At 41.6% G+C, this 14,539-nt stretch overlaps 1 protein-coding gene across 2 annotated transcripts in view; it reads right to left on the bottom strand.

Annotated features, from left to right (window-relative positions):
- LOC139470299 (excitatory amino acid transporter 1-like) overlaps positions 1-14,539 on the bottom strand; it is a 98,859-nt gene that overhangs the window by 24,126 nt on the left and 60,194 nt on the right. Inside the window, exons 2-3 of one of the 2 annotated variants that reach the window (XM_071252660.1) lie at positions 11,643-11,685; positions 4,617-4,761 (exon numbers count right to left, since the gene is read on the bottom strand). In XM_071252660.1, the coding sequence (XP_071108761.1) occupies positions 4,617-4,761; positions 11,643-11,685 (188 nt within the window). The remainder of the gene's footprint in view (positions 1-4,616; positions 4,762-11,642; positions 11,686-14,539) is intronic. The other variant, XM_071252661.1, reaches the window with a different exon arrangement.

Genomic DNA, 14,539 nt, shown 5'->3' with positions numbered 1-14,539 from the left:
TAACTATACACAACTCATGCATATATATTAAAGCTGTACACGTGAACGACTCGAGTCATGTGCAATGCTCCCTCTGGATTGGCAATGCCTTTAACACTGCGACCCATTGTTAATCAGTTTGATCAAGTTGAATAATACGAAACAGGGTAGCAATGCATTTCAACATTTATTCAAGATTATATGGAATTGGTTATCCAGATGGCATTCCGTTTTTGTACAGGACTGAAAGAATGTTGAATTACTGAAACCCAACGCTTTAGCTGATATTGCTATTTTTCGAAGGACCAAGCATTAGATGTTATCGTGAGAAAGGATCTGGATTATATTTTTGAAAGGTACCAGAAAACACCAGCATTGTTTCAGTCCTGTACAATACACATAACTGTCCTCTGGATCATTAATTCTGTAGAAATTTTGAATTATCAGTTCTTTGAATTACTGCATGGTGGCATCCATTTTGATCCAAACTGACTAAATTGGTACTTTCTGGAAATGGATATGGTAAAAGAGTAGCATAGCATTCCCAGAGGATCTTGGACTAATGGTGCCATAACCTGGCAACAGGCAGACCGCCAGGGAAAGTCAAGGTCACGATATTGCATCACATTCATAGGATGTGAGTGAGTAAGTGAGTTGGTTTTAACGCCGCTTTTCGTGTCATGTGAGTATAGTTTGAGAGAAAGGTGCAGCTGGTTGTACATGTTTACCTGGGGAAATAAACAAGAATGCGACGGTGCTGACAGATTAAGTATAATGATGGAACCAAATCAATGATACATGTACGTAGGTCCTAACAAAGTAAGAGGGCGCATAGGAAATCGTGGCACCTTTATCTGTATGGTAATCTCACACACACACACACACACACACACACACACACACACACATATATATATATATATATATATATATATATTATTTCTCTACAAATGATGAAAGGTATATTTTGATTTCTAACCTCACATCCAATCGATAATGCTTGTATGTAACAGACTAATGTCCAGTAAAGCATAGGCGTACACTAAGCATTAAAATCGTTATCTCATCTTGAACCAATCATTATCTCATCTTGAACCAATCATTTTCTCATCTTGAACCAATCGCGATCTCTTCTTGAATCAATCGCGATCTCGTCTTGAACCAATGGTTATCTCATCAACCAATCACGATCTCATCTTGAACGATTCACGGTCTCATCTTGAACCAATCGTTATCTCATCTTGAACCAATCACGATCTCATCTTGAACCACTCACGATCTCATCTTCAACCAATCGTTACCTCATCAACCAATCACGATCTCATCTTGAACCAATCACGATCTCATCTTCAACCAATCGTTACCTTATCAACCAATCGCGATCTCATCTTGAACCAATCACGATCTCATCTTCAACCACTCACGATCTCATCTTGAACCAAAAGTCACGATCTCATCTTGAACCATTCACGATCTCATCTTGAACCAATCATTATCTAATCAACCAATCACGATCTCATCTTGAACCAATCGTTATCTCATCAATCAATCGCGATCTCATCTTGAACCGTCCACGATCTCATCTTGAACCAATCGTTATCTCATCAACCAATCCCGATCTCGTCTTGAACCAATCACGATCTCATCTTGAACTAATCACGATCTCGTCTTGAACCAATCACGATCTCATCTTGAACTAATCACGATCTCGTCTTGAACCAATCACGATCTCATCTTGAACCAATCGTTATCTCATCAACCAATCGCGATCTCATCTTGAACCATTCACGATCTCGGAGGTGTACACGAGACGAACACAACTAACGTTTCCCATCACGATCACGATTTTATCCTGAAACAATAGCCATTGGGTATATAGTTCTACTTACTAATGGGCTCTTGCGGTGGACATCACTATAATCAGCGACGGTATGAGTATCGTACAAGGTAATATTCTATGAATAGTTTTCGCAGCGAATCCAAATATTGCTCGTGTCTAAATAATATAACATAGAATCTGATGTTGACGAAATAACACACTCTAATCATGATTAGTTGATGGGTGCAAATACGGTAAAGTCATAATCATAAGATGTGTGTTTCCATGTCTATGAAACGCTGTAGTCCTAAAATAACCATCAATGAACCGTTGTTTGTTTGTTTGTTGTTTAATGCCGCACTCAGCAATATTCCAGCTATATGACGGCGGTCTATAAATAATCGAGTCTGGACCAGACAATCCAGTGATTGATATCACGAGAATCTATCCACACAGTTAGGATACGATGACATGCATCAACCAAGACAGCGAGTCTGACCACCCGATCCCGTTGGTCGCCTCTTACTCGCATAAATGCCTTTTATGGCAAGCATGGGTTGCTGAAGACCTATTCTACCGCGGATCTTCACGAGTCCAATAAATCGTTGAGTTTTTTAGCTAAATATTTTCACATTTAGTTCTTGTGATTACATAGTAATAGAGGCTGTAGTGGGTCGAAACATAATCATTATTATATTTTATCAGTTTGTCGGACACAAATAAACCACGCATCCTAATACAAATTAATCAACACCATCCCTGAAGGCCCAAAGCAGACAGTTAATGGAAAATAATTGCGATGAACCTCAGTAATGCATCTTTTTTTCAGCATATACAACGTCAATACACAATATGTGCGTCGTGTATTAAAAAGCCGGACTCTAATATTCACAGTATAATAATCATTTATGATGCGCAGGATTGAGAGGCGATTAACGGGATCGGGTGGTCAGCCTGGCTGAACTTGTTTGATGCATGTCATCGATCCCAAATGTGCGGATCGATGTCCATGTCGTCAATCACTGGATTTTCTGGTCCAGAGCGATTATTTACAGACCGCCGTCATATAGCTGGAATATTGCTGGTGTTAAACAACAAACAAACAAACAAAGTGAAAGATCATGATAACATTATCATTATCTCGGTCTTCGGATAAATGTGCACAATAATTGCAATCTCAGCACCCTGAGGAGTATACAAATATCTGGTCCTGAAGTGTTTGTCCTGTGCTAAATGTCAAAGCAATATGATGTGTGTTTTGTAACAGAGCTTCACAAACAAAATAATGCACTTTGTGTCTTTTATATTTTCGATAACCCGTTGAAATTCCGGATTAGAAAGGGCGTCAGGCAACAGATACTTATCTGATGAATCGGGTGGCCGACTAATGGGTTCGGGTGTTAAGGGGTCCGACTAATCGTTCTGGTGGTCTAATGGCCGACTAATCGTGTCGGGTTGTAAGATGGTCGACTAATCGGGTCGTATAGTCTGTTGGCCGACAAATAATGTAGGCTGGTCAGATGGTCGACTAATCGGGTCGGATGGTCGGGTGTTAAGGTGGCCGACAATTCGGGTCGGGTACAACGACGACGTGTAACACTGCTCGTTGGATAAACTCAAGTAGTTCCAAGCAACCGGGGCGGTCGGGTAGCCCAGTGATTAAAGCGTTCGCTCGACACGCCGAAGACCCGGGTTCGATTCCCGACATGGGAATAATGTGTGAGCCCATTTCTGGTGTCCCCAGCCGTGATATTACTGGAATATTGCTAAAAGCGGGGTAAAAGTTTACTCATTCACTCACTCCAAGCAACCGTCATATAGCTTGAAAATTGTTGAAGGTTGTATTAAACATTAAACACAATATAAACCGCACGTTTACTTATGATTGACTTTATATGCTTGTACTATATTGTACAAGTGACATTGAGGTTCGCACCGAGATGTCCCGCCATACAGGGCGAATGTAGAACATATGTATAGTGGGTAACAAACTCCATCTATAAACAGGTAGTAGTGAGTTAATATGGCCATACGCTGCTTTTAGCAACATTCCAGCATCACAACGGGCCACACCTAAAAAAAGGATATCACACATCATATCGATGTTGGATTAAACCCCGGTGCTTCAGGATGACGAGCGAATGCTTCAGCAACTGCTGATAAAGCCCAACCCGTTAGTATGTTCCGGTTCGTTTGTTTGTTTGTTGTTTAACGCTGCACTCAGCAATATTCCAACTCTATGACTCGGTCTGTAAATAATCTGGACCAGACAATCATGTGATTGACATCATGAGCATCGATCCACGCAATTGGGATACGGTGACATGCATCAACCAAGTCAGCAAGCCTGACTACCCGATCCCGTTAGTCGCCTCTTACGACAAGCATAGTCGCCTTTTACGGCAAGCATTGTTTGCTAAAGACATATTCTACCCGGATCTTCACGGGTCCGCCTTTACAGCAAGTGAATACATGTCAGTTCACTCAACAAATTACTTGCTATTAGTCGTGTGATCTAGCAGACCCCCTAAAAACTCAAACAGAAAGCTTCCGGACCCAGTTTGACACTGACATCGTTTCAGCACTTTCTGCACTTCTTTATTATTAGTATATAATTCCTCTGATGTAGATATGTTAGTATGTGCGTTAGTGCAAAAGTCTACATGTGATATAAATTGTGAGCTGGGAAGCTGTGTGATATATATATATTCTAGTCTAGAAGCTCTGGGAAAACTATGGGCACATTCTGGCCCCAACTAAATCTAAGTCCTACCTTGCTAAAGGGTCCTATTGTAATTATATTAAATTGAGACATTACCAGTTTCATTTGTACCGTTCAAAGCAGCAGAGATCTCCGTTACTACATTGTATGCCGTCGACGCCTCCGTCGTCCCCGTGATGTTGGTGATGTTGATGCTGAGGACTTTCTTCTCGATGGGAACCTCAACCTCTTTTGTCCGGTACTGTAAAGAAACAGAAATCTTACTAAATAGTGCAAAGGTCATTTGTTTGTTTAAAACACCGCACTCAGCAATATGACACCAGCTTGTAATATTCGATCTTGGATCATTCAAACCAGTGCTTGATATTATGAGCAATCAATCGTGTTCCAGAAGCGACCAATTTAATCATCTCGTATGACTAGCATTCCAGTCCGCAATCCACACATAATTATATCTTTCAACACATGACAGAGGTCAACAGAAGTGTATTGAATTAAAAAAAAACATGTTAGATTTCTCTTGAACTCTGCAGGGGCAGTCGGGTAGCCTAGTGGTTAAAGCGTTCGCTCGTCACGCCGAAGACCAGGGTTCGATCCCAACATCGTACAATTTGTGAAGCCCCTGTCTTTATTTATAATTTTCCCCATTTGATTTTCGAACACAAATGAAAAACTTGCATAGAAGTGTGTCCAGTTCGTGTGGGGGTATTTCATGCTTTTTTGCGAATTTCATTTTGGGACTTTTCAAACAGTTGAAAATCGTACAAAGTTTTCTTGGCAGTGTTTTTGATTTGATTGTCTAGGATCAAACCATCGATCATGCCGTCCTCAACAGCCACAAATCTACCTTGGGCATCTTTAGGCTTTGTGTTCGTCGTCTGCTTCGCCGTGCTCGACGATGGTGTTTCGATGATGAAACTTTAGTCACAGTTAATTTTGATAATCTGCCCTCATCACTGTCAAATTTAAATTCGGTACCATCAACCTGTAACCTGTAATATACATTTGTCAACACGGATATCACTGTAGCACTTCCCTTTGATCTATTAAACCATTGTCTCCAACATCAAAGGTATCCATGTTGTTTGTAAACACCCACTCACGTGCAAAGGCGAAAAACGTCCCACTTCTGGTTATCTAATTTGCATATCTCATTTGCATACTTATGTCATTGGGGTATGACATACATGTTTGTATGTCAAAAGTTTATGTCATGGACAAATGCTTCAGTTAAATGATAAACGATTTTATTGAACAGTATTTCAATTATTCCACGGGGTGGCAGGTTGGTGTGACAGGTAGGTTCGAAATGGTTCCGGTCTTAGAGGCTTACCACTTTGGTAAAACCCATCACTGATAAACCCAGAAACACAATCTGGGCGAGTCTGGATAACGTCATTAGTCCGGTGGTTTTCATCACTTCAAGCATTCCTTCCACATTAGTGATTGAGTGAGTGAGTATAGTTTTACGTCGTTTCAGCAATATTCCAGCAATATCACGGCGGGGGACACCAGAAATGGGCTTCACACATTGTACCCATGTCGGGATTCGAACCCGGGAAACGCGTGACGAGCGAACGCTTTAACCACTAGGCTATATGCCTTACACATTAAGCTGACACGCCGTAATCTAACTGAAATACTGTTCAAAGCGGTGTAAAATCCAACTCACTCACTCACTTCAAGCGGTACAAGTCTACGACTTGCGTTAAATCCTATACCATGTGTTGACATTATAGTAGCAGACAGACCTAAGATCAGTCGGCCCCGCATCTGGGAGTGTTGTACTCTGTGAAGGAGAATGTCTATAACATTCTTCCTGCTTGCCAAAATAGCGCAATACCCTATCATGGCTTTGATATCTTGCCTCCGGCTCGCAGCTTATTTGAAAGAATGTCGATGTAAGACGTGGTGTTAGAAATGTTAACATATCTTTCTTTCAAACGGCTGTGAATCCACAACCAACGTCTTGAAGAACAAAATTTAACATTACATTTAACAATTATTTTCATTAATATATTTCATGGTGTCCATGATTTTCGGGGGTGGATGTTGTTTAACGCTTACAACTCCAATATTCCAGCTCTATCACTGCGGTTTGCAAAACATCAGGATTGAACCCGGAAAACCAATGGACGATAGCATCAACACCGGTCCATGCCGGGGTACGAAGTCACGTGGTGTTGGCTCTGGGGACAGGCATGACGTGCTTGGGATCACGATTGACTCGGTTTAGATAGTATAAGCAGTGCTGTTTGTATGACAAGATTGATGACTCTGTTTCCCTACATGTCGAGAAATATTCTAGCAGCTCCAGCCAATGGCGTCTACATTTCACAACTTGTGAGGTACAATCGAGCATTCTCTTTCAGCGAAGATTTTCTCTTGATAAAAAACTGCTTCATCAGTTTTAAAAGAAACAAGGCCTCAGTAAATTTTTTTAAGTTTAATGTTTGTTTGTTTGTTTGTTTGTTTGTTGTTTAACACCCCACCCAACAATATTGCAGCCATATGACGACGGTCTGTAAATAATCTAGTCTGACTAACGGGATCGGGTGGTCAGGCTCGCTGACTTGGTTGATGCATGTCATCGATCCCAATTGCGTAGATCGTTGCTCATGATGTCAATCACTGAATCGTCTGGTCCAGACTCGATTATTTACAGACCGCCGTCATATAGCTGGAATATTGCTGAGTGCGGCGTTAAACAACAAACAAACAAATAAACTTATATGTGACAAGCCTTAATACCATACTAAAACCAGCAATAGAGACAATGTGCATTAGCATGTATGCGTTTGGTGTAGGTTTGAATGCCGGGAATAATGCATGTAATGAATCGTGTATCCATTTCTGAAATACACATGATTAGTATAATACACAACGAAAGTTTGGGAGCTGGACACCGGATAGTTGTGTAGTTAGACAGGTCGCGCTGACCACCAGATGTAGATCGCATCTCATGCTTGTTCATCCCAGGAGGGGGCACGGGTGGCTCAGTCGTCTAAGGCGCCGCGTTTCGCTGTGCGCCCCTTGGGCACGCCATCAACCCATCTTTTGGGGTTCGAATCCCGGTTCGCCCCGATTATTTTTCTGGGTCTGTCAGCACCATACCCGTGATCGTGGGTTTCACAGAAGTGGTAAACGTCTGAGACCTGCATGACATTGGGTTTTCCTCCCGAATTAAGTTGACACGCCGTGATATAACTGGAATACAGTTAAAAACGGCGTTAAACCCAACTCTCTCACTCATATCAGGAAGTACTCATTCTCTAAGAGTCACCCATTCCTGGAAGTATTGCCAATGTCCAAAGTGTAGGATGCACGTTTTACCCTACTACAGGTGAGGTGAAATTGGGTTTAACGTCGCGTCCAAGATTATTGCACTTATATAGCGACGGCAATGCACGTGTTTGCGTGGCTGCTTGTACTAGTCCGGACTGATGCCGATTTATAGTGCTAGCTCACTCAGATACCATGCCGCAGTTTAACATAAATACCCCACTCAGACACAGTATACTTACTCCGAGCCGACCAGTCCTTGTTTTAGCCCCTTAATGCCGAGCGCCAGACAAGGCAACAACGTTTACCGCCTTTTGGTATGACGCGGTCGGTGATCGAACCCCGGACCTTCCGCTCTCCGGGCGGACGCTCTACCACTAGACCACGGAGGCGGTTTACCCTCGTACAAGACAGAGGGCCGGGGAAACATACACCTTCACAACGTGGGAGTAGAGCTAGCATCGCACCGGGCTCTGTGATTCCACGATCCTATTTCCAGAACTAATTATCCATTGCAGCACGCCGCACATTGTCCTGGCCATCACGACCGTTTTATGAGTGTTGAGTTCCTGTTTATGACGACATTCGGTGTTGTGAGACATTTGTAGTACTGGAGCATGTAGGTTGATGGGGCAGAAGGAACAGAAGTCAGATGATCGGGTCTTGGTGTGTGTGTGTGTGTGTGTGTGTGTTTGTGCGTGCGTGCGTGTGTGTGCGTGTGTGTGTGCGCGTGTGTGTGTTCGTGCGTGTGTGTGTTTGTGTGTGTGTGCGTGTGTGTGTGTTTGTGTGTGTGTTTGTGTGTGTGTGTGCGTGCGTGCGTGCGTGTGTATGTGTGTGTTTGTGGGTGTGTGCGTGCGTGTCTGTGTGTGTGTGTGTGTGTGTGTGTGTGTGTGTGTGCGTGATTGTTGTAATAGACGACAAAATGAGGATTGGTTGGACGAGAGAGAGTATATCTACAAATGCAGTTAGAGTGAGTGAGTTGGGTTCAACGCCGGCTTTTGACGGTATTCCTGTTATATCACGGCGTGTCAGCTAAATATGGGAGTGATGCAGGTCTCGAGCACGGGTATGGTGCTGACAAAACTAGAAATATAATCGGGGCGACCCGGGATTCGAACCCACAATCACAGGTTTCTGGCGTGCCAAAGAGACGCAACTCTGCACAGCGAATCACAACGACTGGACCACCCGTGCCCCCAATAAGTGCAAAGATTACAACAGATATCCATTTACACGCTTTCAGTAATTTCCCCCTAATGCGGTTAGTTATGACATGTTATTGCGGTTAGAAAAATTGGTCTTTCTTTTCTTAAAACACGAGTGTGGGAAATGAGAGTATATGTACACGAATTTTGAAAATAAATATTCTGTGGTTACTTCTCTTTCAGACCTTCTTGATGAAACATTTGAAAAAAAAGAACTCACTTCAGAAAGATGTGAAATAAGAGTTTGATAATATCTATGACATGTTTAGAACTGTCATGTTATTTTTGTTAACTTATAAATTAATGATTAGATATTAAGATTATAAAACCCCCGAATCATTGCTATATATTGAAGTAGAGCTGATTTTCTACTTAAGAAAGTAGCGTCATTGCGTTTTTTTGTGTATTTACACAGAAGAATATTTTTGTTTTTTTATTTGTCGAACGAAATATGTTTAGTTTCGTTAACACACTGCGTTTGCAATACTTGAGATTTTGACGGATCATATCAAAAAAGACTCGTCAGAATTTGCCAATATGAGTCCATTGTACGATTCTGACTACACCATAAGAATGTGTTTGTGAATTGTCATCAAATAGTGATGATACCAGGTGTCGGAGGAATGATGCACGTATCCTGCTCCATCGGTGGTTACGTCATGATGAAATCGGTACTTGTTCAAGAAGACTGACGGAATTCTGCTGCGGGATAGCATGACGTTTCGCATCTCGTGCGCCATAAGCGACATATCACATCTGTAATGAGCCTCTGATCCCTCACCTCAAGGCAACACTTGACCGGCAGTCAAGGATTATGTCTCTGGCATCAATGCATGCCAAGAGTTTAGACCCTAAAGGAAAATAAGGTTCTAACGATACTGTCAGATTAAACAACAGAGAGAGAGAGAGAGAGAGAGAGAGAGAGAGAGAGAGAGAGAGAGCGAGAGAGAGAGAGAGATGTGTGTGTGGGGGGGGAGAAAGGACGAGAGACAGAGAGAAAGAGAGAGACTGAGAGATAGAGAGACAGATTGACACAGAGAGGGAGAGAGGGGAAGGGAAAGAGAGAGAGAGAAAGAGAGAGACTGAGAGATAGAGAGACAGATTGACACAGAGAGGGAGAGAGGGGAAGGGAAAGAGAGAGAAAGGGCGTGAGAGAGAGAAAGAGAGAGACTGAGATATAGAGAGACGGATTGCCAGAGAGAGGGGAAGGGAAAGAGAGAGGAAGGCAGAGAGACAGAGAGAAAAAGAGAGATAGAGAGACAGACTGACACACAGAGAGACAGGGGAAGGGAAAAAGAGAGAAAGGGCGAGAGACAGAGAGAAAGAGTGAGACAGAGATAGATAGACAGATTGAGAGAGAGAGAGAGAGAGAGAGAGAGAGAGAGAGAGAGAGAGAGAGAGAGAGAGAGAGAGAGAGAGATTGTATTTTTCATTTGGCCGTCTGTAAAAAATCGAATCTGGTGCAGACACCATGAACATCGATCTGCGCAGTTTGGATATGATAACATGCATCAACCAAGTCAGCGAGCCTGACCACCCGATCCCGTTAGTTGCCTCCGACAGCCATGGGTAGAAGGCCAATTATAACCCGGACCTTCACGGGTACGAGCGTAACACAATAATATCAAGTACAAACGACAAAGATAGTCTTTATATTGTTTGGCTTGGACAAACATTACGCAAACTGTGCACATGTCAACAATCAGTGAACGTATCACATTACTATATTATAACATGCTTTACAGCGCTGGAAAGGTCACTTGAAAACGCATGTACACGTATACGGTTTCAATGAGAAGAGCAAGCATCTTTCACGCATCTTATGCCTGCATCTTCACTTGATACAGCTCCGTCCGAAATGTTTGTTGCACAATATATTCACTTATTAGAATCTAACTCAGCATGAGAGTGTAGAAACTCATAACAAAAAATATATATTTGATAATTCAAATTCACTCTACTCATCACTGTGGGCTGTGACGTCATGTGCACGTCACCTGTTGTGAAGTACTCATTGATGTGATGCATGTAATATCGCCTGTGATACCCGTATCAAATACATTCCCATCGAGTAACCTTTTCCTCTTTGTTTCATTTTAGCCACAATCAAACATGGGTGCACACTTTTTTATCTTATATTGACATATGAGTGAGTTAGTTGGGTTAAGAGTTGCGTCCCTTAGGTACGCCAGAAACCTATGATTGTGGGTTCGAATCCCGGTTCGCCCCAATTATCTTTCTAGGTTTGTCAGCACCATACCTGTGCTCGTGGGTTTCACCGAAGTGGTAAACGTCTGAGACCTGCAATACTTCGGACTTTCCTCCCACATTAAGCTGACACGCCGCGATATAACAGGAATAGTGTTAAAAGCGGCGTTAAACCCAACTCACTCACTCACACTCATATATATCTGGAACTGATGTGTCCGTATTGTAAATGGATGTGTGAGTGAATCATGTTTTACGCCGCAGTTTGGAATAACCCAGCAATATCCCGCGGGAGATAAAACAAATGAGCTTCACAAATGGTACCGATGTGGGGTTCGAACCCAGCCTTCGAGCAATCGCTTTAACCACTTGGCTACTTGACCGCCCCGTAGTGTAAATGAAACAATGGGATATCATGTATACATACCGCATTATAGCAGGCAGTGATCAGGTTATCCGGGAAAAGATTCCTGAAAAGAGAAGGATATTGTGATTATGATGTCACGAGGAAGGAGTATGTAATTGAAAAATATGTCTTACGTGCTACTGATATCGCATCTCTAAATTACAAGACAATAATGTCACATTATACGTACGACTATTCCCGCACATATATTATTAGTTGTATTATTATTATTATCATTATTATTATTATTATTATTATTAGTAGTAGTAGTAGTAGTAGTAGTTGTAGTATTGTTAATATTATTATTGATCTTCATCATCATTGTCATCATCATCATCTAAAAATCCACACAATTCCCTAAACACCACCGCCATCATCATCATTCTCGTCATCATCAGAAATATATTTAATTGATAAATGCAGACAAATAGCTGACACGTTACTTCGTATGACAAAAGACGTACTGGTATCTGAAATGAATCCCTGCCTTAGAATCCGTATAAATATACATGTATGTATAAATAAAAAAACAACTAAAATATCGATACGGACCATAAGAGTCTGAGCACAATATATCTAGCACAGATTAAGGCAGAATTTGCCAAATATCCCAGTATTGAATGAGTACTGCCGTGCCTAAATATACCATCAAATAAGACAGCAATTTACATTTGCTTTGCCGTTTCAAAAGGGTTCAGTCATATAGGGCACGTTCAATTAATCCCTTCTTTCATAGCAGCTTACATAATGATACATAAGACTTAATTCAATTTAGAGACACTTAAGGCGATTGAGGAGACACACAAGGTCAATCAGCTGCCACACGTGGTCAACCCGGGGCTTTAAGTCCGCATGACCAAACCAGAATGTTGCACTGTAAGTTTCCAAAGTCGACGACTAAAGTTTGTTTCCATGGACAATAAATGACAACGAGAAAGTTGTGATAACACCCTTCAAATGCCATCTCTGGCAAACTCCGAACAGAATACATAATTGCAAAGAGTGGACATAAACCCGATCTAATTCAAAATCAATTACACGTTGTGTATAAGTAGGACTAGGAGATTGCTGGCGTGCTCAGAACCACAGTGTATAATCCTCTTATTGCTGTATAGCGTGAACGATGGGGCTTTTGTCTCTATCCCCTGTAATCATTGCGGGACATGCACGTAGCTGACGTCTTTTGCAGACCCGTTGTCCAAACTTGCCCGGATTGATCCTTCGCCGACGGTGCACCGTTCTTGAAGGACAGTGATAGGTTGGTAAGCGGTTGCCTTAGTATGAAGTGTATCTGTCTTATTTCTTCTGCCTCGCTACCCACAGCAAAGGGGGGCATACAGCTTCGCAAACCGTACGCAGGAGATTATCGTTATCTCGAACTACAGTAAATCGACATAATGATTCAGAATATGGCACTGTACTTCAATAACTCGACATATTGAGAAGACTGTACTTCAGTAACTCGACATATTGAGAAGACTGTACTTCAATACCTCGACTTATTGAGAAGACTGTACTTCAATACCTCGACATATTGAGAAGACTGTACTTCAATACCTCGACATATTGAGAAGACTGTACTTCAGTGACTCGACATATTGAGAAGACTGTACTTCAGTGACTCGACATATTGAGAAGACTGTACTTCAATACCTCGACTTATTGAGAAGACTGTACTTCAGTGACTCGACATATTGAGAAGACTGTACTTCAGTGACTCGACATATTGAGAAGACTGTACTTCAGTGACACGACATATTGAGAAGACAGTATTTCAATAACTCGACATATTGAGAAGACTGTACTTCAGTGACTCGACTTATTGAGAAGACTGTACTTCAATACCTCGACATATTGAGAAGACTGTACTTCAGTGACTCGACATATTGAGAAGACTGTACTTCAGTGACTCGACATATTGAGAGGACTGTACTTCAGTAACTCGACATATTGAGAAGACTGTACTTCAGTAACTCGACATATTGAGAAGACTGTACTTCAATACCTCGACATATTCAGAAGACTGTACTTCAATACCTCGACATATTCAGAAGATGTTACTTCAATAACTCGAAATATTGAGATGTTACTTCAATAACTCGCAAAAGACGCAGGAGATTCTCGTTATCTCGAGCTACAGTGAATCGACATACCGATTCAGAAGATGTAAGTTCAATACCTCGACATATTGAGAAGATGGTACTTCAATGACGCGAGATATTAAGAGAAGATGGCTCTTGAATAACTCGACATATTGAGATGTTACTTCAATAACCCGAAATATTGAGATGTTACTTCAATAACTCGAATATTGAGATGGTGGTATACGTACTGCAATAACTCGACATATCATGACAAGATGGTACTTCAAAACCTAGCATCTGGCTTAACGCTATGTTACCATAGGCACTGTGTGTCCGTATGCATCGATGTCATCTTAAGAAATCGAGAAGTGGTTCCGGCGTATATTTATAAAATCGCTTTTCGTTTGTCCTCCAGAAACACAAGCTGGTTGTCTCGGCGTATTGCCACACAACTGACGTTGCAATTTATGTTTTCGGCATTATCAGAATATTCTTATAAATTATTTGCCTTCTTAACTCGAGGCCGAATGTGTCCATATATCATTAAAAGTAATGTTATTTGAGTATGTCTACCATCACAATAAACCTCTTGTGTAGAAGGCTTGAGATATTCAGTGATTCATTCAGATAATTTTGCACACTGCTATTTTGTACTCACACCCAGTGGAATCTGTTTCGGCGGATAATCGAGACTGGTTATTCTCTGGCGTTTACGTTTTCTATTTGTTGATAGGAGTTGTTTTACATTCGAGCAAGTGTCAATATTTATTATATAAAATGCATATGTTAAAAGCCACATCATGCCGAACAGTAAAAGAGAGATTCTTGGCAGGT

Source organism: Haliotis cracherodii, unplaced genomic scaffold (assembly GCF_022045235.1).
Source record: "Haliotis cracherodii isolate W230 unplaced genomic scaffold, xgHalCrac1.p SCAF_20, whole genome shotgun sequence".
NCBI lineage: Eukaryota > Metazoa > Mollusca > Gastropoda > Lepetellida > Haliotidae > Haliotis > Haliotis cracherodii.
This window is presented reverse-complemented; position numbering and strand designations above follow the sequence as displayed.